At 46.4% G+C, this 27266-nt stretch overlaps 1 protein-coding gene across 3 annotated transcripts in view; it reads right to left on the reverse strand.

Annotated features, from left to right (window-relative positions):
- LOC126545442 (transcription elongation regulator 1) overlaps positions 1-27266 on the reverse strand; it is a 354732-nt gene that overhangs the window by 110132 nt on the left and 217334 nt on the right. For all 3 annotated transcript variants that reach the window (XM_055061241.2, XM_050193319.3, XM_050193318.3), the window contains exon 10: positions 18385-18427. In XM_055061241.2, coding sequence (XP_054917216.1) covers positions 18385-18427 — 43 coding nt within the window. The remainder of the gene's footprint in view (positions 1-18384; positions 18428-27266) is intronic.

Consider the following 27266-nt stretch of genomic DNA (forward strand, 5'->3'; position numbering starts at 1 on the left):
AAATGTTCTTTTTTTTCTTTCTGTGCGTTTCTTGTCTGCCAAGCTCTGGCCTGCATTTTAACTGTGCTTTGGGTAAGGCCAAATGAAAACGCATCAAGCATCTCAACCCACTAGCTTGCCCATGAGGAGTTCATAATTTGAAGGACCGCTCAGCAGTGTTGAATTGGACATTAATGCTTTTTATTTAATACATTTTATACACTCATGACGTGCCGCCACTCCTACCCATTGGCTGCGTCACCACGTGCCCAACGATGCATACACTTGGCCCCACATTTAGTCAGCCAGATGGCTGCGGCGTGATGTGCCTAATGAAGCACACACTGGGAACACATTGCTTGAGAACAAGTTAAGGACCACGCAAAGAGCGATGGAACGAATGCTAGGCATAACGTTAAGAGACAGAAAGAGGGCGGTTTGGATCAGAGAGCTAACGGGTATAGCCGATACTCTAATTGACATTACAGTGAAACCTCGTTAAACCGTAGTTGGCCGGAGCTCGGAAAAAGTACGTACTAAACGGTAGTACTGCTTAACTGAAATAGCATGAGATCGCCCACTTACCTGTCAAAAACAGACCTCTGAGAGAGTGCGATAAAAGGGGAAAAAACATGCAGCATTTATTTACTTCGCGCGACAAACATGTTATTTTCGTTTGATGCCGCGGCGGCCTAGCAGCCACAACAGCGGCCTCAAACTTGCTGAAGTTGTGAGCCAGCTTTTCAGCCAGCCTCCACTTCTCGGCAAACACTCGCATGGTAGATTCCTCGTTCGCGTTGCATATTCTCCGTGCACAGGGGCGGTAGCATTGCAGAAGTCGTGGGGTCCCTTTTCATTGCGGGGTAGGCTGATGTAACGTGCGGCTTCTGCCACTGTCAGGCCTGAATTGCCCGTGCTGTCGCTTTCCGTGTTGTCCTTATCACTGCCGCTAGGCGACACTTCGGCAACAACAGAGGCAACGATGGCGAAAAGTCGAACCTCGTAGCCGACATCTCTTCGCGGTCACAGCAGCGCTGCCGAGCAACTTCTTCGCATTCTAAATGCCACACGCTATTGTCAACAATAGACCCATGTCGCGTACCAGTGCCGACTTTTCGTGTCACGTTCGATAGCATGAACGATGTCTAATTTTTCTTCTATGCTGAGCACCTGATGTCTTTTTTATCCGAGTTTCGGCAGGACGCGAGTTCTTGCTGGCACTACGCCACAACGCTTTCTGGCACAGCGCCGAAATGATAAAATAGAGCTGGGCAGGTCATGTAATGCGCAGGTTAGATAACCGTTGGGCCATTAGGGTTCCAGAATGGGTGCCAAGAGAAGGGAAGCGCAGTCAAGGACGGCAGAAGACAAGGTGGAGCGATGAAATTAGAAAATTCGCGGGCGCTAGGTGGAATCGATTGGCACAAGACAAGGGTAATTGGAGATCGCAGGGAGAGGCCATCGTCCTGCAGTGGGCATAAAATAAGCTGATGATGATGATGATGCAAATGGTGCCATATTTTGGTCAGCACAGCTTCAAGATGTTCACCAAAGGTAAACCAATATGTTTTGAATACAAACAATGGATTCTTTACTCCTTGTGAGATACTCCTTACATGTAGTAAATAATAAAAGCGCATAAATGCCTCTTAGTACACACATCGTTCAGGATGCGTTCAAGTACGTCAATGTGCCTAATAACCACATTATTTTGATGAATGAATGAATGAATGAATGAATGAATGAATGTGTGTAGTTTAGAGGCGCAAGGGCCAGATATGGCCAAAGAGCGCCAAGACAGTGTTAGTGATTTCGCGGTGGAATGATGAGTTCTGTGAAGAAGATGTGACTTGGCTGTAAAGGGGCCTAAAAATAGTCGCTGTAAAGTGCGTAAAATCTACGTGCTATAAAATTATGGCGATGACTAATGACGAATACTATGAACATTAAAATCCATCGTAGAAGAATGATGCAAAATAGAAAATATATGAGAAGGTAAAATTACTTGGAGCACTGCTGCCTCGCTAGAGCCCTTGAAACACAAGGGCCTAGAGGCATGTGCTATATGAAAGAGCTATCACAGCGGCATCCTCTGAAGAGAGGACCCACTGCAAACATGTGGGGCTAACAACATGCAATACAACATCTTTCAGAAAACTTAGCGCTGCGTTGGTGTCAAATAGCGGTTCTGGGCCGAGTAGCATTACGGGATGTAGGGGGATGTGCTGTCGGTATGCTAGGGAAAAATGTTTCCTTCTCTCATATTCGGCTGCCCGACACTGCAGGAGGACGTGGAGGACGGTCAGCCTCTCCCCGCATCTACCGCAGGTTGGAGGATCATTTTCAGTGAGTAAAAAGTTATGCGTGCCAAATGTGTGTCCTATTCTGAGGTGACAGAATAGGACATCTGTTCGCCGTGATCTTGTTACGGAGGGCCAAGAACCTAACTGTTGCTTTATCACGTGCAGTTTGTTATTTACTTCTGCGTCCCACATACGTTGCCAGTGGTTTCGGAGTTTCCTTCTTAAGAAAGGCTTCAGGTCTGTGACAGGGACCGAAGCAGTAGTGCATGCAATGAAATTGATGTGGCCATCTGGTCCGCTAGAACGTTTCCCTCAAGGCCCCTATGTCCAGGCACCCAGCATATAATCACATGTTGGTTAGATATATATGCTTTACACAGTACGGAGTAGAGTTCATTATTTACCGGATTTTTGTGGTTACAGAAAGACATCAAGGCCTTCACAACACTAAGGGAGTCCGTATATATAACTGATTTCTGGAGTTTTGATTTATTTATATGCTTTACGGCCGACAGCAGTGCGTAGGCCTGAGCCGTAAAGATACTAGTTTCCGGATGCAGTACGTCGGATTCCGAGAAGGATGGACCGACGGCTGCATAGGACACCCCCTCGCGTGTCTTCGATGCGTCTGTGTAGAACTCGGTGCAGGCAGGAAATGCATTTGGATTTCAATCTCTGGAGCGTGCTATGTAACTTGAGTGAAAGATGTATTGCATTGTATAAGCTGCCACTCCCAAGGAGGTAGCAGCTTGGCTGGATGCATTAGGCGAAGCTCGAAGAGTGGGACTTGCATTTCTTCACTAAGCTCCCTCACACGCAGCGAGAAAGGTTGTCTTACGGAGGGACGATTGCGAAAGAGTGTAGCATATGTCATATCGTTAATGGTATTAAAACACGGATGTTGAGGATTAGAGTTGTGGGGATGCGCGACCCTCATGCGTCCCCTGATATGTTGGTTTTCCCGCACGGCTCGCGTGCTATGGGACAATGGGGACAATGTCGGCTCGCATGCTATGGACAGCGTGTGGACATTTCTTCGGCGCGGCCACTGTTGCATGTACTACCTTGTTCGCAAAGCACGCATTGATGTTAGACCGAGTGAAATGTTTCGCCGGAATATGTAGTGATTTAAGGTTGGGGGGATGTGGGGATGCGCGACCCTCACGCGTCCCTCACGCGTCCCCTGATATGTTGGTTTTCCCGCACGGCTCGCATGGCCTGGCGCCCGCGGCGGTCGGAGTGGTTGAAGCGCAGCACGAGAGATGGCGCGAGTGTTGCGCTGCTACCGGCGGGGTTACTTGGGTGCGGGAGCGGAAGGCGTGCTGCCTCTTTGGGTCAGGACAGGAAGCAGTACGGACGTGCCGTGCCGCGCGTGAGCCGATCCATGCTTCTGCGAGACCGTCTCGCGTGGCCGCCTTGGAACGCGCCACCGTTTGCGTGACCGTACACGCGAACGACTAGGCGTTGGGATCCAGCATGGGGCGAACATATTCGCTCGCTATCCGGTCGCGGTGAGTCGGACTTCTAGATTTGTCGCGTGCCCATCGGCATGTCTTGTGGATAGCAACTCGGCTAGCAGGCATTGATCTATGAAAGGTGCAATAAATGCCCTTGTGAATGTTTGCACTACTGTGTTGTCGTTCCTTTGTCCCAAGAGCACAGAGGAGAACCCCACATCTCCCACAGAGTGCACTTTCAGAAAATATGTTTGGCTGATGTATGTTAACTGCAGATGAAGTGACCATTCATTTGATTCTACGTATAAACTTTCAATGGGACTTGTTCTGAAAGCGCCCGTGGCTAAGCGGATTCCTAGATGGTGGACCGGATCTAGCATCTTTAGCGCGCTCAGGGCGGCAGAATGATAGATCACGGCACCATAATCTAATCGTGACCGAATCAGGCTCTTATAGAGATTCATTAAGCACGTCCTGTCACTACCCCACGTAGTCTGCGATAGAAGTTTCATTAGGTTCATTGTTTTCAGACATTTTTCTTTAAGATGTTTAATGTGTGGGATGAAAGTGAGTCTATTGACAAGTATAACACCTAGAAATTTGTGTTCTTTGTTTACAGGTATCTGTTGTCCACACAGTTCTAAGCAAGGATCCAGAACCAGGCCTCTCTATCTTGTAAACAGAACACAAGAACTCTTGAGAGGACTGATTTTAAATCCATTTTTCTCTGCCCACTGTGACACCGTGTTCAAACCATGCTGTACCTGTCTCTCGCACACTGCGAGGTTACAGGATTTGAAACCCATTTGAATGTCGTCCTCGTAGACGGAATACAAAATGGCCGGCGGAAAGAAAGCACGGAGTGTTGTCATCTTAACAATGAAGAGTGTGCAACTTAGCACGCCTCCCTGGGGTACACCAGTTTCTTGTGTGAAAGGACAAGACAGTATATTGCCGACTTTCACCCGGAATGTACGATTGGACAAGTAGCTTTTTATTATGTTTAGCATATTACCATGAATGCCCATTCCTGACAAATCTCTCAAGATGCCGTAGCGCCACGTTGTTTCATACGCCTTCTCCATGTTGAGGAATATGGATAAGAAAAACTGTTTGTATACAAATGCATCGCGAATATTTCCTTCAACACGTACCAGATGATCGGTTGTGGAGCGTCCTTCTCGGAAGCCGCACTGATAGGGATCAAGCATTTTGCTCATTTCAAGGAAATGAATGAGTCGCTTATTTACCATTCTTTCAAATAACTTACAAATGCAACTTGTGAGGGCTATCGATCGGTAATTTGGCACTGAGGAAGGGTCCTTGCCTTGTTTCAAAACAGGGACCACAATGGCTTCTTTCCATGCGGTTGGAAGGTATCCTGCATCCCAGATAGTGTTGAAAAGTCTAAGTAGTGTACCTTGCGTATCACTGTGTAAGTTTTTGAGCATTTCATACATGATTCTATCAGATCCCGGTGCAGAGCTCTTGCATGCGCTCAAGGCAGCTCGCAACTCTGTAATATTAAATGGACGGTTGAACGGTTCATTCTGCCGACACTTTCTTATGAGTGGCTTTACATTCTTCTATTTGTTTATATTTGAGAAAGGGTTTTCAATAATTGGTGGAACTTGACACGCTCTCAAAGTGCTCCCAAAGTGAGTCTGCCTGATCAAGCAGGGTATCACCTTGTGTGTTTACCAAAGGAAGTAAATATGTTTGTCGTCCTCTTATCCTATTAACCCTGTTCCAGACTTTCGCCTCATCTGTATACGAGTTGATACTCGATAAGAACTTCTGCCAACTCTCTCTTCTAACCTGTCGGCGCATTCACCTGCCTTGGGATTTTACTTGCTTAAAGTTAATCAGATTCTCCGCAGTGGGAGAGGCGCGTAGCAACCCCCACGCTTTATTCTGTTTCTTACGAGCGATCCTACAGTCGTCGTTCCACCACGGAACACGCCGTTTGCATGTCAAGCCATTTACTTGTGATATGCATTTAGATGTGGCATCTATAATGAAGGCTGTAAAATACTGCATAGCAGTATCAATTCCTAAAGAAGGCAAGCCATCCCATGAGATACTTGTCAGAGTTCGGAATTTCTCCCAGTCGGCTGTATCAACCTTCCACCTAGGAGCCTGTGGTGGGTATTCGTTTTCTTTAGATGTTCTTAACAGTATGGGGAAATGGTCGCTCCCGTAAGGATTGTTGGTAGCTTCCCATTTAAATTCAGGCAGTATAGACGGGGAGACTATGCCGAGATCAATTGAAGAAAAGGTTTTGTTTGCAAGGCAGTAATATGTGGGTTCCTTCTTATTCAGAAGGCACGCACCAGAAGAAAAAAGGAACTGTTCAACAAGATGACCTCGCGCATCTATACGAGAGTCACCCCACAGGGAGCTGTGCGCATTGAAATCGCCAAGAACAACATAAGGTTCTGGCAATTGATCTATAAAGGATTGGAATTCATGTTTCGTTATATTTGTAATGTGGGGGTATGTAAAGAGAGCTAATGGTGATGAGTTTGTTTAGGAGAACAGCTCGAACTTCCACTGCTTCAAGAGGCATTTGTAGCTGTAAAAGTTGACACGCAATGCTCTTATGGATAACAATGGCGACACCGCCCGATGATGCGACAGCATCATCGCGATCTTTGCGAAAAGTTATATACTGTCAGAGAAAGTTTGTGTGTTTGTATTTTAAGTGTGTTTCCTGTAAACACAGCACTTTTGGATTGTGTTTTTGGATGAGTTCCTGCACATCATCAAGGTTTCTAAGAAGTCCTCTGACGTTCCATTGAATTATTTGTGTATCCATATTGGAAGTCAATAGGTGCTGTGTGTACGGAAACGGAAGTTATGCCTTAGATTACAGAGCTTTTTCGAGGCCCTGTAATCGGTGTTTTGCCCTTTCTGGAGCGTTCGAGGGAGCCTCGCCGCTCCTTAGGCACTTGGAGCGCCTTCAGGATGGGTGTAGTGTCCATTGCCTCTTGTGAGGCGCCGGACACGTGCTCTTGCGAGCGGGAAGTTACCAGCGAGGGTCCCGCCTCGGAGGGCAAGACCCCTGCGCCCACCCGCCCGGAGGTCGATGGGGCTCCCTGAGGGATTTGGCTGCGCCGGCTGTTGCCAGCGCTGGAAGGGGCCGGGGAGGTTGGGGCAGCCTCGGCTGCGCCCACCTTCGGGATCGATGGTCCCTCATTCTGGGTTGAATGAGCAGCGCTAGCTGCAACCGCCGCGGGGGCAGTTGGCGTAACTGCTGACTCACTGCTTGTGGGTCGGACAGCTGCCGGAAGCCGTTGTGGCGCTGCCCCTTGACGTGCCCCATCAGCAAAGCTGTTTGGCAGGTTGGACACCCGCCTACACGCTTCTTTGAATGAGAGGTTCTCCTTTACTTTAATTACTACGATTTCGTTCTCTTTTTTCCAGGATGGACAAGACCGCGAGTATGCCGCGTGGTCCCCATCGTAGTTTACACAGTGTAGAGGTTTATGGCAGGATTCAGTGGGGTGTTCGTGTGCACTGCACTTAGCACAGGTCAATCGGCCTCGGCAGTTTTGCGAGCTGTGGCCGAATCTTTGGCACTTGAAGCAACGGAGAGGGTTAGGTATGTACTGCCTTACTCGGATCTTAATATAACCTGCTTCTATTGTTTCTGGTAGTACACTGGAGCCAAATGTGAGAATTAGGTGTTTGGTATTGATTTCTTTCCCGTCACGCCTGATTCTAATTCGTTTTACGTTGATAATATTTTGATCCTTCCACTCTTCCAAAAGTTCAGCCTCGGTCAGGTTCATTAAGTCGTCCTCAGAGATCACACTACGGATGGTGTTCATGGTGCGGTGTGGGGTCACTGAAACAGGAGTGTCCCCAATAGACACTAGGTTACTTAGTTTTTGGTACTGGTTTTTGCCATGCAGTTCCAAGAGGAGGTCGCCACTTGCTAGCCTAGATGCATTATAGCCTGGGCCAATAGTTTGAGTTAGACATTTGGAAACCAGGAAAGGCAAGATCATTCTCGTTGTCTTTCCAGGTTTCTCAGAATGAATGACTTGATAGCGGGGAAAGTTTTCAGTGTGTCGGCCAAAAAATTTAAATACTTCTTCGGTGCACCCTCGCTTCTGAGGGCGATTAGGGAGTTTTGGAAAGGAATAATCCATAAAAGAATGTTCAGTTTTTGGCAGTTTTCGGCAGTAACGGCAGCCGGCCACCATGGAGCCCAACAAGGGGACGCCACAGGTCTTATAAAGAAACAAGTCCTCCGGACCCCAACTGTATGTTTCCGCTATAACCAAATATGTACAACCAAGGCTGATTGCACCACACATGGTTAACCCTTGCTGCCGGGAAGAGCGGAAGTAAAAAAGAAATGAAGAGAAGACAGGAAAGATAAAAAGTTAGAAAGAATGACGAAGATTGGAGAGAAGGACAGGAAAAGGCAACTACCGATTTCCCCCGGGTGGGTCAGTCCGGGGGTGCCGTATACGTGAAGCCAAGGCCAAAGGGGTGTGTTGCCTCCGCTGAGGGGCTGTAAAGGTCCAAACACCCGACATCGGCTCAACCCCCAGGATCCCCTTTTCCCCGGACACGGCTAAGCCGCGCACAGCTACACGCGGGAGGGGCCAACCCTCGTGTGCTCGGGTACGTGGTGTCGGAATACACCAAACACCTGCTGACGCAGACGCCCCTGCGGGGCACATTATTTTGATGGACAAACCGTTTATATTTTATGCTCTGCTGCAAGAATGAAGCATCAAGGTTTGACGGTTACGAACTGCCGGAGATCCATTTGAAAAAATGCCCACTAAAGGACTCAAAGGAATTGGCCAAGAAAAGGAACGGCACATTTGATTTCACCTTTGACAGTGACACCCTAGCCGTGAGTGAACAATAACAACTGCGCATGCGTGGCTATGAGCTACGATGCTACTCACTTACATCCACAGGCTACAGCCCAAAGGAGCGAAAATTGAGTGCCACTACAACAGCCAGAAGTCATTCAACAATACAATGAATCCGGGATATATCGAACTCAAAGCAGATGGCGAAATAGTTTGAAATATCAATGATTAAAAATTTAAAGCATGCATGTCTGAACCCCACCTGAATATGCTGCACGTCTCGGAGAGTTTTCAAGATCATGTTCACTCTCTGCCAGCAAAAAGAGCAAGCACGAAGCGCCAGAAGGCACCGAGCAAAGCCCCGGGCACCGAGGAACGCCAGGAATCCAATTCTCAACGAAAGCCCAGTCATCGATAACTGCCATCCCTACCCAAGGATGATTTTAGGGTCATCATCAGATTACATCAAGTCCTGTCAGTGCGATCACTCACGAGACCCCTCCTGGTGGCGGCGGTCATTGTGGCTCGCCAAAGGAAGATTCAGGGTGAGCAATTTATGCTACGCATAAAGCTGGGGTCAAATATCGTTATTGTGTCGACCCCATAGCAGGAGGTAGCAGAAATTGTGCACAGGTTTACAACTGCTACAATTAATGGGTGCCCACACACAGTGAACACGTACCGTATTTATTCGAATCTAGGCTGATGGTTTTTTTCAAAGAATCATATTCCAAACTCTAGGGTTGGCTTAGATTCGAGGGTTTTTGCAGAGAGCAGCTGCCTTTCCAGTGACAACAGAAGTGCTCCAAGCGAAAGCTAGGGAACTTTCGAGGGAGTGAGGCCTAACGCCAAAGGATTTCAAAGCCAGCCGGGGCTGGCTTCAGAAGTTCATGAAGCGCTTCGGCTTCAGCCTCCGACGTCGCACTTCAATCACCCAGAAGCTGCCAAGTGATTTCAAAGAAAAACTGATAGCTTTTCAGCGCTACGTGCTGCGAAAGAGAGAAGCAGCAGGCTACAACCTCGGGCAAAGTGGCAACGCCGACCAGACGGCTGTGTATTTTGATGTGCCAGTGGCGTACACCGTGAATGAAAAGGGTGCCAAGGAGGTGAAGGGGCGTTCTGCGGGCTACGAGAAGCAGCGTGCAACTGTGATGCTGTGCTGCACAGCTGATGGACATAAACTCCCTCCTGATATATTTAAAAGGAAGACACTGCCTGCTTGAGAAACTTTCCCAAGAAATGTCATTGTGCGGGCAAATGAGAATGGGTGGATGACGGGTGTGATGGTGGGTTAAGATTGTGTGGCGACGACGTCCAGGAGCCAACGACTCGCTCCTTGTCGTCGACTCTTACCGTGGCCACTTTACCGACAACGTGAAGGCTGCGCTCGCCCAAGCGAACACGGACCTTGCTGTCATACCGGGTGGCATGACAGGCCAGTTGCAGCCACTTGATGTCTGCATCAACAAATCTTTCAAGGATCGTCTGCAGAAATATTACGCGGACCGGTTGACTGACAAAGACCACATGCTAACGGCAACGGGCCACATCAAATGTGCATCGCTATCGCAGCTGGCGGGCTGGGTAGCTGCAGCATGGGACGACATCCCAGGTGCTTTGATTGTGTGCACCTTTAAAAAGTTTGACGTAGTAGTTCTGCGGAAACCCGCAAGGTGGAGAGAAGTAATGAATAGAGGGAAAATCAGACATCCACCCGTTCGTAGCAATTGCCACAAAGGAAACCCATACGGGTTCCTCGAAAGAAAAGCCTCAAGAAAAGCCTTTCGAGGAACCCGTATGGGTTTCCTTTGTGGCAAATGCTACGAACGGGTGGATGTCTGATTTTCCCTCTATTCATTACTTTCCTCCACCTTGCAGGTTTGTGCAGAACTACAACGTCAAACACTTGCCTTTGCTTCGTGTTGTCGACAAATTCGACTTCGCCCTGCCATCTGCTAGCTGCCTGGTTAGTTCAGATGGTAGAGCGGCTGCTCGGATAGGCGGTGGTTCCGGGTTCGAGTCCCGGACCAGGACGAATTTTTCTTCAACTCTGAGGCTTTTCTTTCGAGGAACCCGTATGGGTTTCCTTCGTGGCAATTGCTACGAATGGGTGGATGTCTGATTTTCCCTCTATTCAGCCTTTAAAAAGTGCAGCATATCTAATGCACTTGACGGTACCGAAGATAGTGCACTGTTTCAAGGTGACAGTGACAAGGAACACAGCGACGAGTCTGGCAGCGACGACGACGTTGAATGAGCTCTGCACATTCAGATTCAATAAATGCTGTTTGCATGTTGTGAACGCTGTCCTCACTTTTTTTTGTTCAGCCTACATTCGAGGTAATATTTTTTTATTGTTGGCTTCGGACTTTAGGGGGTCGGCTTAGAATCGGGGTCGACCTAGATTTGAGTAAATACGGTATGTTGCGACCGGAGACGAAACAGTGAAGGGAGTGTTACACTGACTACCGCCACATACGTCACCTTAAACCCTGAAAGCAAGCATAAGAATCCATATGCAAACCGTGGAGGAGATTCCGGCGAGAATGCTAGGGGACTCTAAAACAGCGGTTATAACCTTCTACAGAGCCTTCGTCCGGAGATACATGTATTATCAGGGGGGCGAGCTGCCATGTTATCCGTACAAGAATACGGTGCAGGTCTGCAAGATATGTCAATGGGCGGGACATAGAACAGATGTCTGCCCACAATCAGGCACAAGAGTCTGCAGAATGTGTGGCATCCAAGATCCAGTCGAAAGCCACAAATGCAGCCCGCACTGCACCACATGCGGTGAGGTGCATATTACCAGTAATCGAACGAGAGTTTGCCGCTGTCAAGCAACCCCAAATGCAAACGAAAAAACAAACCCCTGCAGAGGCAATACCGAAAGTGCAAGTGATCGATGAAACGGATATTGCAACAGAGCTGCCCAACATGACACAACAAATAGAAGACACCTCAAACATCGCTTAGGGGCCACGCAGAAATGCAGGAGTACTAGCCTGGGGGCCCCCACTCGAGGATTGAAAGCTATCGAGACTGGATAGCAAAAGCACCAACAATGGCTAAACACCAAACGATAAGGAAAATCTCGAAGTATGGCAGGGGAACTGCAATACACAACAAAATAAATATTTGGCCTTATCTCAATACAGAGAATCGGCACCAGCCCAGCTGGATATCATATGTGTTGAAGAAATTGGCAATAAACAGAGAAACATAAAAGGGTAAATACTTCAAACGCACCCAGATTATCCCCAAATTTCAACGCTATCTAAAAAGGATGTAGCGCTAAATATACAAACAGCCCTCTCCAATGACGTTCAACACCAAATAGTCACCGTATGGCCATATAAACGAGGCAAGTCAAAGACTATCATTCCTAACAGAAAGAACGGGCCACGGATTTCACAGAAATCATCACAAGCACAAAGTTAATAGCAGGATTAAGAGACAAACTAATTTTGGGGGATTTCGATGCCCCCACACAGATCGGGGCTATACCGTAGCCTTCCCCAAACGATGAAACCTCTTGAGGGCAATCGAGAACCAGAACCTTTAATTAATAACACTCTTCCACCAGCCAACACGGCTAGCTAATAGGGTGGCCAGAGACAACCCCAGACCTCACCTTTACAAATGATCCCAAATACATTACATGGACAAACTTTGAAGAAAGTCTGGGAAGTGATCACTATATCGCAGGCATATCCATCGCATGTCCGGACAGGCCGCCAATGGAAACTAACCTTGTAAACCTTTAATTGCCGATCTCTGTCGAGTGAGGTTAGCTTAGCAGGACTCTTTGAAGAAATATCGGACATTGTTTGGGATATCATTGGCCTTAGTGAGATTAGAAGAACTGGTGAGGCCTATACATTCCCGAGTAACAGACATGTCCTCTGCTACAGAGGTCTCCCAGATAAGAAGCAATACGGGGTAGGATTCCTAATCCATAAAGACATAGCGGGGCAACATTGACGAATTCTACAGCGTTAATGAGAGGGTAGCTGTGTCGTAATCAAACTCAATAAGAGGTATGATTAAAAGTAGTACAAGCCTATGCTCGAACATCAAGTCACGACGATGAGGAAGTAGATCAGTTTTATGAAGATGTTGAATTAGCGATGAGAAAAGAGCAAACTCATTATACTGTAGCAATGGGTGGCTTCAATACAAAAGTGGGGGAAAAGCAGGCTGGTGAACAAGCAATTGGCAACTACAGCGTCGATTTTAGGAACGCTAGAGGAGAGATGCTAGTAGAATTCACAGAAAGGAACAAGCTTTGAATAATGAACACCTTTTTCAGGAAGTGCAGCAACAGAAAGTGGACCTGGAAAAGCCCTAATGGTGAAACAAGCAATAAAATTGACTTCATAATTTCTGCTGCTCCCAGCATAGTGCCGGATGTAGAAGTGATAGGTAGGGCAGAGTGATCATAGGTTACTGAGGGCTAGGATTCACCTCAATTTGAAGAGAGAAAGAGTAAAATTGGTCAAGAAGAAACAGGTCAACCTAGAGGCAGTAAGGGTAAAAGCAGACACATTCAGGCTGGTACTTGTAAACAAATATGCAGCATTAGAACAGAAAGATGAAGATGGCATAGAGGTAATGAATGAAACCATAACTAGGCTGGCTTCAGAGGCAGCAATTGAATTTGGAGGCAAGGCACCAAGGCAACCAGTAGGCAAGCTTTCCCAAGCAACAAAGGACCTAATAAAGAAACAACAAAGAATGAACAAAGAAAGAAGCGCTGAACTTTAAACGGATGGTCGCGTCGGTCAAAGATGGAAGAAGACAAACGAAAAGTCATTATGAAGTGTTGAGTGATGATACAGCTTATGAAAAAGTGATAAACGTGCAGCTTTTCGGTGGTGACATAGTTCTTGCACACCTGCGTGTTTATTTAAAGCTGTGATGCTGGTATTACGTGAGTAATCAGAGTAAATAAAACGAGCTGCGTGGTTTTGAAATGATTCAATGTTATTTATTAAATATGCTTGATGAGGGTCCCAAATACCAGAAGCATATTCAATTTTAGGTCTAATTACTTTACAGAAGGTCCCTGATCGGAGGTGAGAAGGAGCATGCTTCTAGTTACGTTTTAGAAGACTTAATGACCGATTAGTGGAAGCAAAAATAAGGTTAATATAGTGGTTCCATGTTAGGTCAGAATGAACGTGAAGACCCAGGTACTTATATCCAGTTACCAATGCAACTGTAGCATTATTTAAGGTATACAGTCGCCGACCGTTTATTCGTACCTGACGGGGACTGCGGAAATGTCCGAATAAACAGGTATCCGAAAAAGCAGATTAAGAAGAAAAAAAAAGAAATCCTTTATTTCTACGCACTTATTCGGGCTCGACAGTAGGCTTGAAGAAATCGTGAATGCACCGTTGCACGCTGTTCCGTTTACGCACGATCAGATAAGCCTGAATCTCGGAGAGGGTCGTACGGTCACTATACGCGGCTGAAAACACAGTCACTGCTTGTACACGCTCCGCATGCGACGGCAGTGTAGCACATGGTGCGTCACCTTCCAACTTGAAGTCGTCGTCCAGCGGCGCAGCAGAAACCTGACGAATGATTTCGCCGTCGTCGAGTTCTGTGCATGTCAGTACAGCAGTATCAGCACCTGTGAAACTGTCAAATGAGACGATGTCCGGAATCGCAAAGCAGCCACTGTGCAGGTCTCGGCAGAACATTTTCGGCGTCAGTAGGGAGCTCATCAGAAGGCGACAAATCCTAGGCCTCCCGGCACCCACTTGCCGGCATTCCCCAGCGCAGTCTGCGCAGGCACTGTCGGCGCCATTAGACACTTGATGCGATGTTTCCGTATGCCACATTGCATCACCACAACCTCGACACAGCACACAAAGCGAACGTCACCACGCTGTCACGCTGACACCAGTTGCACAAACGAAAAGCGTGGCCTACTTGCAGCGTCTTGCAGGAAGAAAGAAAAAAATCAGCTGCTGGATTGTCTTGACATGGCTTACTAAGCTGAGACCGGAACTGCTGTAACTACGAACCAGGCAGAAACAATGATGATGAGCGGAGATTTGCAGTAGCGCCACTTCATGGGGCAGCAAGGAGGCTCCGTTCAAAACAAAAATGTCGTTCAGCTAGTCGAACCACCGGTCAGAGTCGGTGCACGGTGCTCTCTAATGAGTTGGCTCATGGAGTGTCCGAAAAATCAGACGAGAGGTTGCAAGGTGTCTGAACTTTCGGCGGTTGTTTTACATTATGGTCTATGGGGAGAATGGCGGTGCCGCGAAGCAGACCGAATAATCGAGCATGTCTGAAAAATCCGTCGGCGACTGTACACGGTTTCGGTTCGAGACTGTCGGTTAGTAAAAGACAAATTTTGTTTTCGAAAGGTTAAGTTGCATGAGCCAGGCAGAGTGCCATGCTGTTACTGAATCGCGGTCAGATTATAGAGCTAAGCGATCATCATTAGAATGGACTTTGCGGTAAATTATACAATCATCAGCGAAAAGTCTGATTTGGGAAGAAATGGAGTTAGGTAAAGTCAATAAATATCAGAAAAAGCAAAGGGCCAAGGATGCTCGCTTGTGAGACACGGCAATGTACTTGGCTGAAGGACGAATTATGGTTTTTAACAGTGGTGAACTGATACCTGGAAGAGAGAAAGTCTTTAACCCATGCAATAACAAGAGGGTGAATATTTAGCAGTGTTAATTTGCTTAATAACCGGTTGTGAGGTACCCTATCGAAAGCTTTGGAAAAATGTAGAAATATAGAGTCGTCTGAATACCAGCATCAACAGATAAAAGCAGATCATGAATGAATCCAGCAAGTTGCGTTTTGCATGAGTAGCCTTTACGGAAGCCATGTTGGTATTTAAAGATGATGTTGTGTTCTTCTAAATAGTTAATTACTTGTGAATGAATCACGTGTTCAATGAGTTTACAAACAGGGCTAGTTAGTGAAATGGGTGAATAACTGAGTGGTGATGAACGATTGCCAGATTTGAATATTAGTACAACCTTGGCCAACCGCCAATCACGTGGAACTGAACCGAAAGAGACGGCTTAAAAATAGCAGACAAGATGCGATGAATACCTTCAGATGAATTCTTGAGTATCTTGTTATTAAAACCAAGGTGATCAGACACTGATGAGGGTTTAAGTTTCCTTAGTAAAGATAAGATACCGTTCTCATTATAATTATTTTGGACATTGGGCATTAGAATAACCGATAGTAATAGGAGCTGCAGAGCCCTCTTCTAAGGTGAAAACTGCTGTGAATGCATTATTGAGAACTTGGGCACACTGAGCAACAGGAACACTACCTCCTTATGCATTCGTTAAACTAACGGCAGGATTATTCGAAGGGTTTATTGTCTGCCAGAATTTACGCACGTTGCTTGTTAACATTGATGGGAAGTCGTGGGTGAAGAAATGGCGACAAGTAGATATCAGCGCCAACTGATATTCCCTATTGCACACTTTGTAGCACAGCCAGGAATCTGATTGCCTGTTTTTATTGGCCTGTCTGTAAAGGCGCTTTTTATATTGTTAAGGCGACGGAGATGCCTATTAAACAAAGGCACGGGTTCGTGCATGGTATAGTGATGATGGGCATGCATCTATCAAGGAGAGCAGTAACTTTGTCTCTGAACAGGTTCCAGTTCATCTCCACTGAGTGTGTTGAGAAATCGCGTTGAAAGGTCTCAGCAAAAACTTGCCAAAAATCAAGCGCACTAAGTCACCTTCTTTTTTTACTGATTTTGCATACTTTAGCAGTTATGCACCTCAGCTAGAGAGCGCCGCGCCGCTTGGCCCATTCAATTGTATTCCAGTACATTCTAAATACAGCCGCCCTGGCCATTCCGACAGCAGCGGCGACATCTGGGAGCAGCCGTACAGGCGCCGGCCACTTGCCGGAAGCGCTGGAAAGTCCAGTGTTATAATTGCAAATATTATGAGAAACTGTGCGGGGTCGCCATCGCGTGGTGTGCGGAATGTGAACGGCTGCACTCTTCTCGAACACAGCTCTTAGCCACACGTTCCTATGGCGAGCGTCGGCGGCGTCCCTCGTAACCGAGCGAACGTGGAGTGCAGATGAAAGACGCCGATAGCGAAGAGAGTGCAAGGAGGAACGCAGAGAAGGAGGGTATAACAAAAGTATGAGAATAAGAGCGCAGTGCTGTGCAAGACAAGCTCTGTGGCGATGATGGCTACATATGGCGCCAGAGTAGCATGCGTCGTCTATTCACCGATGATGCCACCAATACCATATATGGAAACAAAGCACTGTGCGAGCAGAGGTCTGTCTGCAGTGGCTGCTGTGAATAACGCCCATGGGTCAACCACGCGCTGCATCTCACGTTCTCCCGATTTGCAAGGCAGTCACACCACAATTCGCTCCATTTTCAACAAGCTAGACGAGACAAATCCGCACCAACCAATATACAGCGAAATGAAAACACGTATACAGCTGCACTTGAATTTCGCATTAGGGAGTATCAAAATCATCGCTATATATATATTTTTTTAAGAACGAATCTGCTTGCTATTTGCAACCAGTGCCAGAGCTTATGTCGAAGCCGCTCTGACACAGCATGTCGCAATTTCGGTCAACTTATTCTGTTTGGCGCAGGAATTTGCATTTCTATCAAAATGGCACAATTGGCGCAGGAGTCCCACCCCTGGTGATGTGGACTTTGCAGACTAAGTAAGCATGGAGAGCTGTGTTGTCTGCTGTGCCATCACAGACGATAACATCAATGGCCAAGTACCACACAGAGCAAAATGACAACAATGATATAAAGAGGAAATGGAAGCATCGATGTAGCCTTTGTTATCAAAGGTGATGGAAGTACTGAATCATGCACAGCTGTTCTCCAGTTTTGAAGAGGCTGAGGAAGCTGCTTTTCCACACATTCAAGCTTTTTAAGATAAACTTACAGTGATCACTCTCAGAGAGAAAAGAAAAAAGCAGGAAATGATCGTGGATTTTTTTAGTAAGTAAAAGGTGATGGTTACAGAGGTGCTCCCACTTCTTTCATCCTCAAATACAGTCAACTCTCGTTACAATGGACCCTGATAATCCAACAAAAAATGGCCGCTTTATCTGAAGTCCGTACTATCCAAAACGCCTCATTTCCGAAACTTTGGTTGCGATGTGTAACAACATTATTGCAAAGAGTGAGCGACGAAAGTCCAAAGTAAAAAGAAACAAAAAAAAGTCGCAGTTTATCCCGAAAGGCAAAGCATCAATTGTGATAGCAAATTAGTAGACAGCTATGCAAAGTAAGGATAGTGGTTTTATTGGCCGTAAACATTTGCTTACTAACTAAATTAACAAGCACGGTGTCACATACGCACAGGTAAACATGAACACATCTCGCTCGATGACTGCAGAAAGCCAGAAAGCATGTCAAAGCGTTGGAGTGAGGAAGCGTGGCAGCAGCAGTGGGCAAACTGACTTTCGTGCTGTCTCTCACTTCAATGTGAACTAAACGTCGAAAGTACAGAGCATACGAAGCTACCAGGGTTGGGCGCACTCTGTGTACATTGCTTTCAAGATACGGTTGCCCGCGCGGCCGTGCCGTAAGGAGCTGCCGCCGGAGTAGAGCCTGTGGCCATATTTCATGGCCACAGGCTCAAATCCTGTAGACGTCATGACTAAGGTACAAAACCTTCAGTAGCTCACTTGCCTTTTAATTACTTGAGAGACACATTCATGACTGCCATCGTGTTCCCATAACAATCTAGTGCTTACAACAGCAGCAGGCAGCAAGCTCTCCTTTAAGAGATGTAAAATACTACTCACTTTGTCTTCTTTGCTGGTGGTTCTCCATCCTTATTAGATGAATCTGCAAAAAAGTGGAAGGAGGGTGTACGTCTCCGTTTGCTCTTCAATATGTTCAATGTTAATTGAAATTAAATCACCCCAGTAAGTGTTGTCATTAACATCAACAATGCCCAACAATCTAAAGCATAGTTTTCGACACTTTTCACATTGAAACACATCGGCAATAAGGATTTGTTTCAGACACCAAAATTGCACAACCAGTGTTGGGTAAAGTCATAAACGCAAGCACCACCCCCCTCTTCAACATGACTGCAAAAGAAGGACAGAAAGTTAAATCTGCATCATGTGGAGGCAAGAGCAAATGATACTGTGGGTAAGGGGCAAAAAATGATACTGCATTACTTGCGTCCTTTGTGAAAAACCTGTCGAGTAGCACTCGAATAGGAAAAACAGTGCAATGGACAGGATGGGAACAAGTGAACATTTCAGGCAGCAATTTATGCTGGACGAAGGGGAGTTTTGATGACAACATGCCTGAACATTGGATTAAAGAGACACTGAAGTGAAAAACAATTTCTTCTGCATCAGTAAATTACCGTTCTACGACACGAAAAACACCACTCTTGCAACGATAAGATGTTTGGTAAGCCAGAAGAAGCGCAAGAACGAAATACGGGTGGCGACGCCTACTTAAGTTCCCACACCTGGGGGCTGTGAAGTCTTGGATTTTGATGGAATCTTCTAGGACCTACTTATTACATATAGCGGTACAGATTGACTACATTGTGTTCTAAAGGAACCAAATATTAAATATGGCAAGTTTCGGGAACCTTTGTTCAGCCAACGCGGCCCAAATGTGAAAACATACTTTGGAATCCCTGACGTCGCGCTGACGTACCGGCGCTGGGGTTTCGGCGTGAAATTCAAATACTGATACTTGGACCTTCATTTTATCATCTAATAATCAAACTATTGTTTTGATATGACTGCCTGCAGGGTTCTCAAACAATGCTTCATTAGTCCAAAATGATTTATTGTTTCGCTTTAGTGTCCCTTTAAGGTCAGTAAGCAAGTAACCTGGCACTGGATTGTGTTGAATGTATCGTGACTCATTAATCCTTCTTGTTCCAGGTTATGTATCCATGGCTGGCAAAAATTACTCTGGTTATGAAGTCACCCTAGATGAAATAGGTCTACAATACCACAGAGACACTCCACAGTTTTATGGGCATAATATACAACATGATTTCAATGAGAAATAAACCTTTTTGGAAAAGGCAGCAAAGAATCACGGTAATTTTGAGTGCAGGTTTTCTTTTTTTACACTTCAGGTAGAGCGCATTTTTGACCACCGAGTTGGTGGGGTAATGGCCGACTTTAGAAAGTGGTGTATGCCCTCAAGCGGCCATTGGTAAGGCATTATGGGAATCTTGAGGAAAGAAGTTGTTTTCTTCTCTTGCAGCCATCCATGTAGGACATGCCTCGTCTAATTCGATTTACCCCTTTCTTCTATCGTCTTAACTAACAATAGCACAACAGGTTACATAGCACAACAAAGATAAGCGTTAACCAAGTGGCCACAAGATGCTGTGCGCTGAGTGCAACCGTGCTCTGGCACCACCTTTTTTGCCTACCTGGTATATACAGTGAAGCTCCTGAGTTATGACCTGCCTTTGATAAATGCACAGCCACGACACAGCTGAGATGACAGTGGCACGTAATCAGAACATGAAGTTTTACGTACGCTACTACTTTGTTGCATTTAAGCTGTCCGTATGCATGGAGACATTCTGGCTGGTAAAATAATTAAAGTGATTCAGCACGTAAACAGTTTCTTGTAGGGCTCTTTGTCGTGTGTGCTATGCACTAGAATATGCCTCATGGCAGCAAGAATACTGAAAACATTATATTGAACGAGTATCTGTCAATGTGCATTTCAACATGTGCCTTTCAACACGTTTTGACAAGTTTCTAGGGATCACCGACAAATCGCACGTAACCATTGCCTGCCACTGGCACTTAATTACAAGCATGTATTGAAAAATATGCCTTGATGTGTGCTGGCAACAGTTACAAGGTTCCTGCGAGTATGGTTTTCACGTTTAAGACCACGTGACAGCACACTGTTCCACAAAACGCTGCGGAACCCTTATACATAACTTGCATTGGCATCATGATGGCTGCCTTTATGCGGTACTAAGATGGCGAAAAGAGGCGTAAACAAGAAATTGGACAGCATCACTTCACCACAGGCACATGTTGCGCTGAATGACAAAGTAATAACAGTGATAAGCTGGTGAAAAACAGTCAGCAGCCATTCGACAATGTTTACAAGCCTTTTGCATGTTTTGCGGGTAGATCACTTTACAGAAATTTCTCACAGAATGTAGGTTGTGTCAGCAAGTATAGCCTAAGAGCCAGCAAAAAAAAAAGCATCAGCTGCTGACCCCACACATTTCCATGCATAGGGCTAGTATGCACTGAAAGAGCGAGACATTCCTGCACGTTGAAACGGGAGCGGTGCGAGTTTGGGCTCGCTTGTGTCACCATGCTGACCCACATAGACAAATCAGAGTACGTAAAGCAATGCCACCTAGAGGGAAGTCTAGGAGATGTTGAGCGAAGCGGGGAACGAGAGATGAGGTTAAGTGGCACGGAGGAGGAAGGTAGGCAGAGGTGCGCTGGGTTGACCTCCTCTCGCAGTTCCTACAGGTTTTGTTTGCGATAGGGACGTACCGGATTCGTCTCGTGATAACATCGTCCTTGTGCGCCAAATGCTGTGTGTGCAAGTGAAAGCGTGTGATGGTGAGCGCACAATGGCAGCTCAATCTCTCATGCACAAGGGAGGAAACTGGGGAAGAAGTGCACAGTCTTCTGCCGTGAGCATGGCACCGGGCGAGGGGAGGGAGGGGGGCAATGTACTATGATATCTAATTAAACCGTAGTTGGCCAGAGCATGGAAAAAGTATGTACTTAACGGTAAGCAAAATAGCATGAGATCGCCCACTTTCCTGTCAAAAAAGGAACTCGGAGAGAGGGTGGTGAAAGGGAAGAAAACATGCAGTATTTATTCACTCCACACAACAAAAGTCTATTTTTGTTTGATGCCATGGCAGCCTAGCAGCGACCTCAAACTCACTTAACCCTTTGAGGGTCGATTTCTTTCACCATATGCGACCGCCCAGGGTCGATTTTCTTTTTCATTGCAGATTCCAATTCTTCTTAAGGACTTATTTTGAAAAAAATTTACCGCAATTTTTCTAGAGTGACCGTAAAGTGAGAAAAAAATATTTTGTGTTGGTATATATGTACTCTTCATTCATGAATAACAACAATAAAAAAGGAAAATAAACTTATAAGAATTAAAAATTTGATGCAATCTTATACACATAGTTCAAGGCCTTGAAAGTGCGCACACGAGAATATTTCGCAAGACTCAAATGTTCCTGCCCTTACACTAATATCCAATATGTACATCCATAGCATAATCGAACTGCGTAGGAGGTATGCGCACTCAAGAAAACTGTGGTTGCGTGCCCGTCAAAAAAGCGCAATGTGTGACAAACTTCCGCTAATCTTCATCTTACCGCCAACCAGAGGCAATTAGTTTTTACGAGTGTAAAAAAATAAATAAATAAAAGGCAACGGAAACGCATGCACGGCGGCATCCTTCCTATGCGCACCCCTGTGAGCACTGAACGAGTGAGAAAGAGGCGGTCGCCCTTTGAGCAATTAGTAACGAGATAGCCATCAGTATTCAAGCACAAGAAGCCGAAACCACCCGCAGAACAAAACCCGAACCGTCGCCTGCCCACGCACGCGATAGTATATAGGCGCGCGGGAGCCAACTAGCTCTAAAACAAACCATACAACGAAAACCAAGAGGGGGAGGCGCACAAAAAAATTCCCTGTATTTCCACATAGTGGCAGCACATGACAGAAAAGACAAAGTTAGGAAATTGGTGCGCTTTTTAAACGTACAGACGGCGCCGTAATTATACGACATCGACCATTTTCGGACTTGTTCATGGCGCCGTATATTTACGTCGTTGACCCTCTAAGCTGCGAGCCAGCTTTACTGCCAGTCCCCTCTTCTCAGCAAACACCCGCATGAGGCTGACATAACGCACAGCTTCTGCCACTGTCGGGCCTGAATCGCCCGTGCTGTCCTCATCACAGTCGTAGGTGGCACTTCGGCAACAACAGAGACAATGATGGCTTCATCAGACACATTCAGAGAAGTCTGAACCTGTCCGTTTCTGAAGTCTGTGAAGGAAATGCCTTCTGTATTCCCTTACCACTTCCACTGCCTCGCTACCTATCGTAAACTGCTGTTCTCTTCCGAGACTGTTAAACATTACTTTAGTTTTCTGCAGATTAATTTTTAGACCCACCTTTCTGCTTTGCCTCTCCAGGTCAGTGAGCATGCATTGCAGTTGGTTCCCTGAGTTACTAAGCAAGGCAATATCATCAGCGAATCGCAAGTTACTAAGGTATTCTCCATTAACTCTTATCCCTAATTCCATGCCATGCCTCACCTTAACTCTTTCAGTACAGCGCCATAGGCCATCGGACACGGAGTTCAGATGACTTTGAATCAACCGCAAAATTAAAATTTAAAGCCGTCACGCTACAGACAGCTAACTCCATCTGGTAGATTCATTAAGAACTCCTCTTTCAGTTTCGTTTTTATTTTTTGTTTTTTGTTGTTTGCGTGTCCTCCGCAAGCGAAATTTGAACTGAAGGTGATTTCGAATTGGGGGAGAATGGCATCTGGTGGGCCACGCAGGCTCAGGCTGCGAACACCGACTCCTGTTCCAAGCACTTCTGCCACTTCTGCTGTTGATTTTTATGATCCAAGCAGCAGTGATGGCTCAAGTAACGATGTGGGATCGTCAGATTTTAGCTCTGATGAAGACGCCCCAGCTCAAGTGTCCGGATGGTCAACAGGTGCTCGCAGGTAAATTTCGTTTTTGAATTCGCACTGTAATTAGACAAAAATGTGCTTCAGATTTGACGACTGCAGTTTTATTTTTGTGTTTAGGATCTCAACAACCTACAGCCAGGATATGTTGCCAAATACACCGCGCCGTATCCAGTTTTCGCCCACGAGACAGCCCGATGCCCATGGCGGGGCAGTTCTGCAGAGCAATGCACATCGATTTTCAAGAGCGCTGGATTATTTTCTCTTGTTTTTTACTACCGAAGTGATCAAGACATTGTGTGAGAACACAAATAAAAATGCCTTGATGCATATTTTGGACCGACCGACATACTCTTGACGTGACGGCTCTTGGGAGGAAGTCACTCCACTGGAGATGCTGAGACTTATTGGGATAATCATGTACATGGGAGTTGTCGAAGTGCTACGACTTCACTTATACTGGCGAACAAAAGGGATATTCAGTAATCTTCTCTCGCGAAATATTATGCCAAGGGAGCGTTTTTTTCACGTTGCTGTCGTTCCTAAGTGTAGGGGATCCAGAAAACTTGGCAGCTGCAGTATCTTTTGGCAAGACATGGAAGGTATCCTGGCTTCAGGGTTACATCAATCAAGAATCTGCAAATTTGTTTCAACCACAGCGCAACCTCGGCGTTGACGAACGCATGATAAAATTGAAGGCTCGATCAGGTATAAGACAATACATCCGAGACAAGGTGAGGAAATTTAGATATAAACTCCGGGTGCTGGCAGATTCAATAACTGGATACACCCTTTAATTTTCTGTATATACTGGCAAGCGTGAGGCATCAGGACCACATAGCTTAGTCTTTGACGTCGTGAACAAGTTTTGCACAAAGTACCTTGATCAAGGCTACAAAGTTTACATGGATAACTTCTACACTTCAAAAAAATTTTTTGAACACCTCCTCGAGCATAAGGCTCTTGCGTGCGGAACAACACGCAAAGATTGTCGCTGCTTTCCAGCTAAGTTGAAAGACTTATCATGGGAAAAGAGGGCGCAGCGTGGAGATGTTCGATGGATTCGTGATGGTAACATCTTTTACATGCAATGGAAAGACTGCCGTACTGTAAACTTGATGAGCACAATGCACACAACAAAAGAACATGTGCCCGCCAAAAGAAGAGAGAAAAGGGGGCGCCAATGGGCTCTCAGAATCATTCAAAAGCCACTCCTTTACTACAATGCTGGAATGTTAGGCGTGAACAAATCAGACCAAATAATAACCACATACAACGTCCTTAGAAAATACGTATGTTGGGGTAAGACGCTGTTTTTTCACTGTGTGGACATCACATGCATGAACAGTTTCATACTGTTCCAGCAGTACCGAAAAGACAACCAAACAGTTCGAGAACTTTCTCGAAGCACCTAATTTGACCAGCTTGCATTTAGGGAAGAACTGATTCAGCAGATATTTGAGTACGATGAAGTCGCACAAAGTCGTGCTCCTTTCTCACCCCCCTTGTCGCCCTTGGATCTCGGTCGGCAACAACCAAAAAGAATGAAGAGGAGAAATTGCAAAAAACAAAGACACAGAACAGAACAAACGTCTTCTGCTCCACTTGTGAAATATACCTTTGCTTCTTGCCCTCACGGGACTGCTTCGTCGAGTGGCACAGGCGTCAAGGCTGCTAGATTGATGGGCCCCGATAAATGCAATACGTGGAGTACAGGATTGATATATATTGGAAGCATAGCTAAGGGACCTAGTAACAGTTTGTATATTTCAGAATTCTGAAAATAATTTTCTGGCTAAGCACAGTCACTGAATTCTCTTTGTTTATACTTTTATGTGTACTTGTTTTGTTTATTTGACAAATAAAATGCGAATAATTCTAACTCTCACAGCACAGCCCTTTTCTATATTGCTACGGCATGAGCCAGGTGAGGAGAAGAGGAAGAAGATGTGAGCTGGTGCAGCCTGAGGATGCCATCTTGACTTTACCATCAATCTTGTCCCTTGAATAAAGCCGGTTTAACATTAACCGTAACAGTTTTGTAGTGGAGGTGCCGGGGTACTTCGACCAAGACGACGGAGCTGCTGCAGCAAGTGCCACGCCGGAGCAGACGCCTCGCTCGACTGCCTCCAACACCACTTGAGATCCCGATGTCCCACAGCAGCGACCAACAGCCTTCTCTGGCTGCTCCAGTGCGAACAACCGGCGCCTGGATGCATCAGATGGAGCCCCGCCCTTTCTCTGGAAAATTCGGCGAGGACGTGGAGGAATGGCTCACCCACTACAAGCGTGTGAGCAAGTACAACGGCTGGAACTCCACGACTCAGCTCGACAATGTGGTTCTGTTCCTCACAGACACTGCGCTAGTGTGGTTTGAGAACCATGAAGATACGTTCACAACGTGGGACAGCTTCGTTACTCACCTCACAAAGTGCTTTGGCGATTCCACCACGAAAAGGAAGCAGGCGGAGCAGACATTGCTTCAGCGGGCTCAAGTCCCAGGTGAGACCTGTACTACATATATAGAGGCGATCCTGAAGCTTTGCAAGACTGTCAATCATCGAATGTCCGAAGAGGACAAGGTTGGACACCTTCTCAAAGGCATAGCCGAGGATGTTTACAATTATTTAATCGGAAAGGAGAGTCTCGCCTCGGTCGCCGACCTCATCAAGCATTGCCTCACATTTGAGGCCTTGAAGCTGCGCTGTATCACGCCAAAGTTTGGCAGGCTAGCAAATGTCAGAACGGTGGCAAGCATTGACGAAACGACAACTACAGTTTTCAATTTGACCTTGCTATAAGGCAAATTGTTCGCGAAGAACTTGAACGACACACCAAAGGGGCAGATGTTGAGCAGCTTGGTTGCGCTTCCAACCAACCTCAAGAACATGCATCTGCTGTGTCAGCATTGTCTGCCATGCCAGGCGTTGCAGACTGTCGAGTCGATCAGCTGCGACAGCACCGACGTACCTTTCCCGACGACATGACGCACGATCAACGAACTCGTCGAGCTACCACCACGAATCGGAATTCGGAAGATCGCATTTATTATTCGCAGTGTCCCAGGGTTGACTCCGAGGCATAAAACGTCGGTTGCGCATCGCCTGTATGTTACAGCTGTGGCCCCTCAGGACACATTGCTCGTTTTTGTCGCCGGCGCCGACAGACAACAGCATATGGCACACCACCAACTTGGCCTAATTTTGGACGTGATAGTTATGACGAATGTTGGCCGATAGACCCTGCAAACACCACAGGCACGCCACCTCGGAAGACCTTCCGTCAGTATAGTAGAAGGAGTGGCTCGCCAGCTTCAGACCGCAGCCTGACGCCCCCAACCAGTCGCCAACGCCGTTCACCGTCGCCACGGCGACGTGCTACGTCTCCAGCGCCGTCGGGAAACTAGCCGGCGCAGCCGATGGAGGTAAGGTCGCTGGACAGTCTGCGTCTCTGCGAAATACTCCTCTGCCTATTATGATGATGAAGAACAAAGTGCGTGTGTTAATTGATAGTATACCTGCAACAGCATTAGTGGATACTGGTGCTACCGTTTCCGTCATGAGTGTGACTTTCAAAGAGAGGCTGGGTCGGAAAGTTATGTTCCCGTGGAATGAGGGTGTGACGTTTTGTGGTGTCAGTGGAGAGTGCCTAGTTCCCCTTGGTATTTGTGTTGCAAGTGTTTTATTCGGAGGAGAAGATCTTAAAACAGAATTTCTCATACTACCGCGATCCACTCATGATGTGATTCTCAGGATTGACTTTCTTCAGGATTGTGGTGCATCCGTTAACTGTGGCACAGGCGAAATTACTTTGAATAGCGCGCTTCTCGCCACCCTTGCCGACACATCCTTACCAGTGAAAAACTATTGTGTTGTTTTGAACAATTTGCTGCTACCGCCTTGGTCGCTGTCACGTATCCCTGTCAATTTCGCTGCTGCCGACCTTCCATCGTTTGACGCGCAAGTCGAGCCACTTA

Source organism: Dermacentor andersoni, chromosome 1, assembly GCF_023375885.2.
Source record: "Dermacentor andersoni chromosome 1, qqDerAnde1_hic_scaffold, whole genome shotgun sequence".
Taxonomy (NCBI): Eukaryota; Metazoa; Arthropoda; class Arachnida; order Ixodida; family Ixodidae; genus Dermacentor; species Dermacentor andersoni.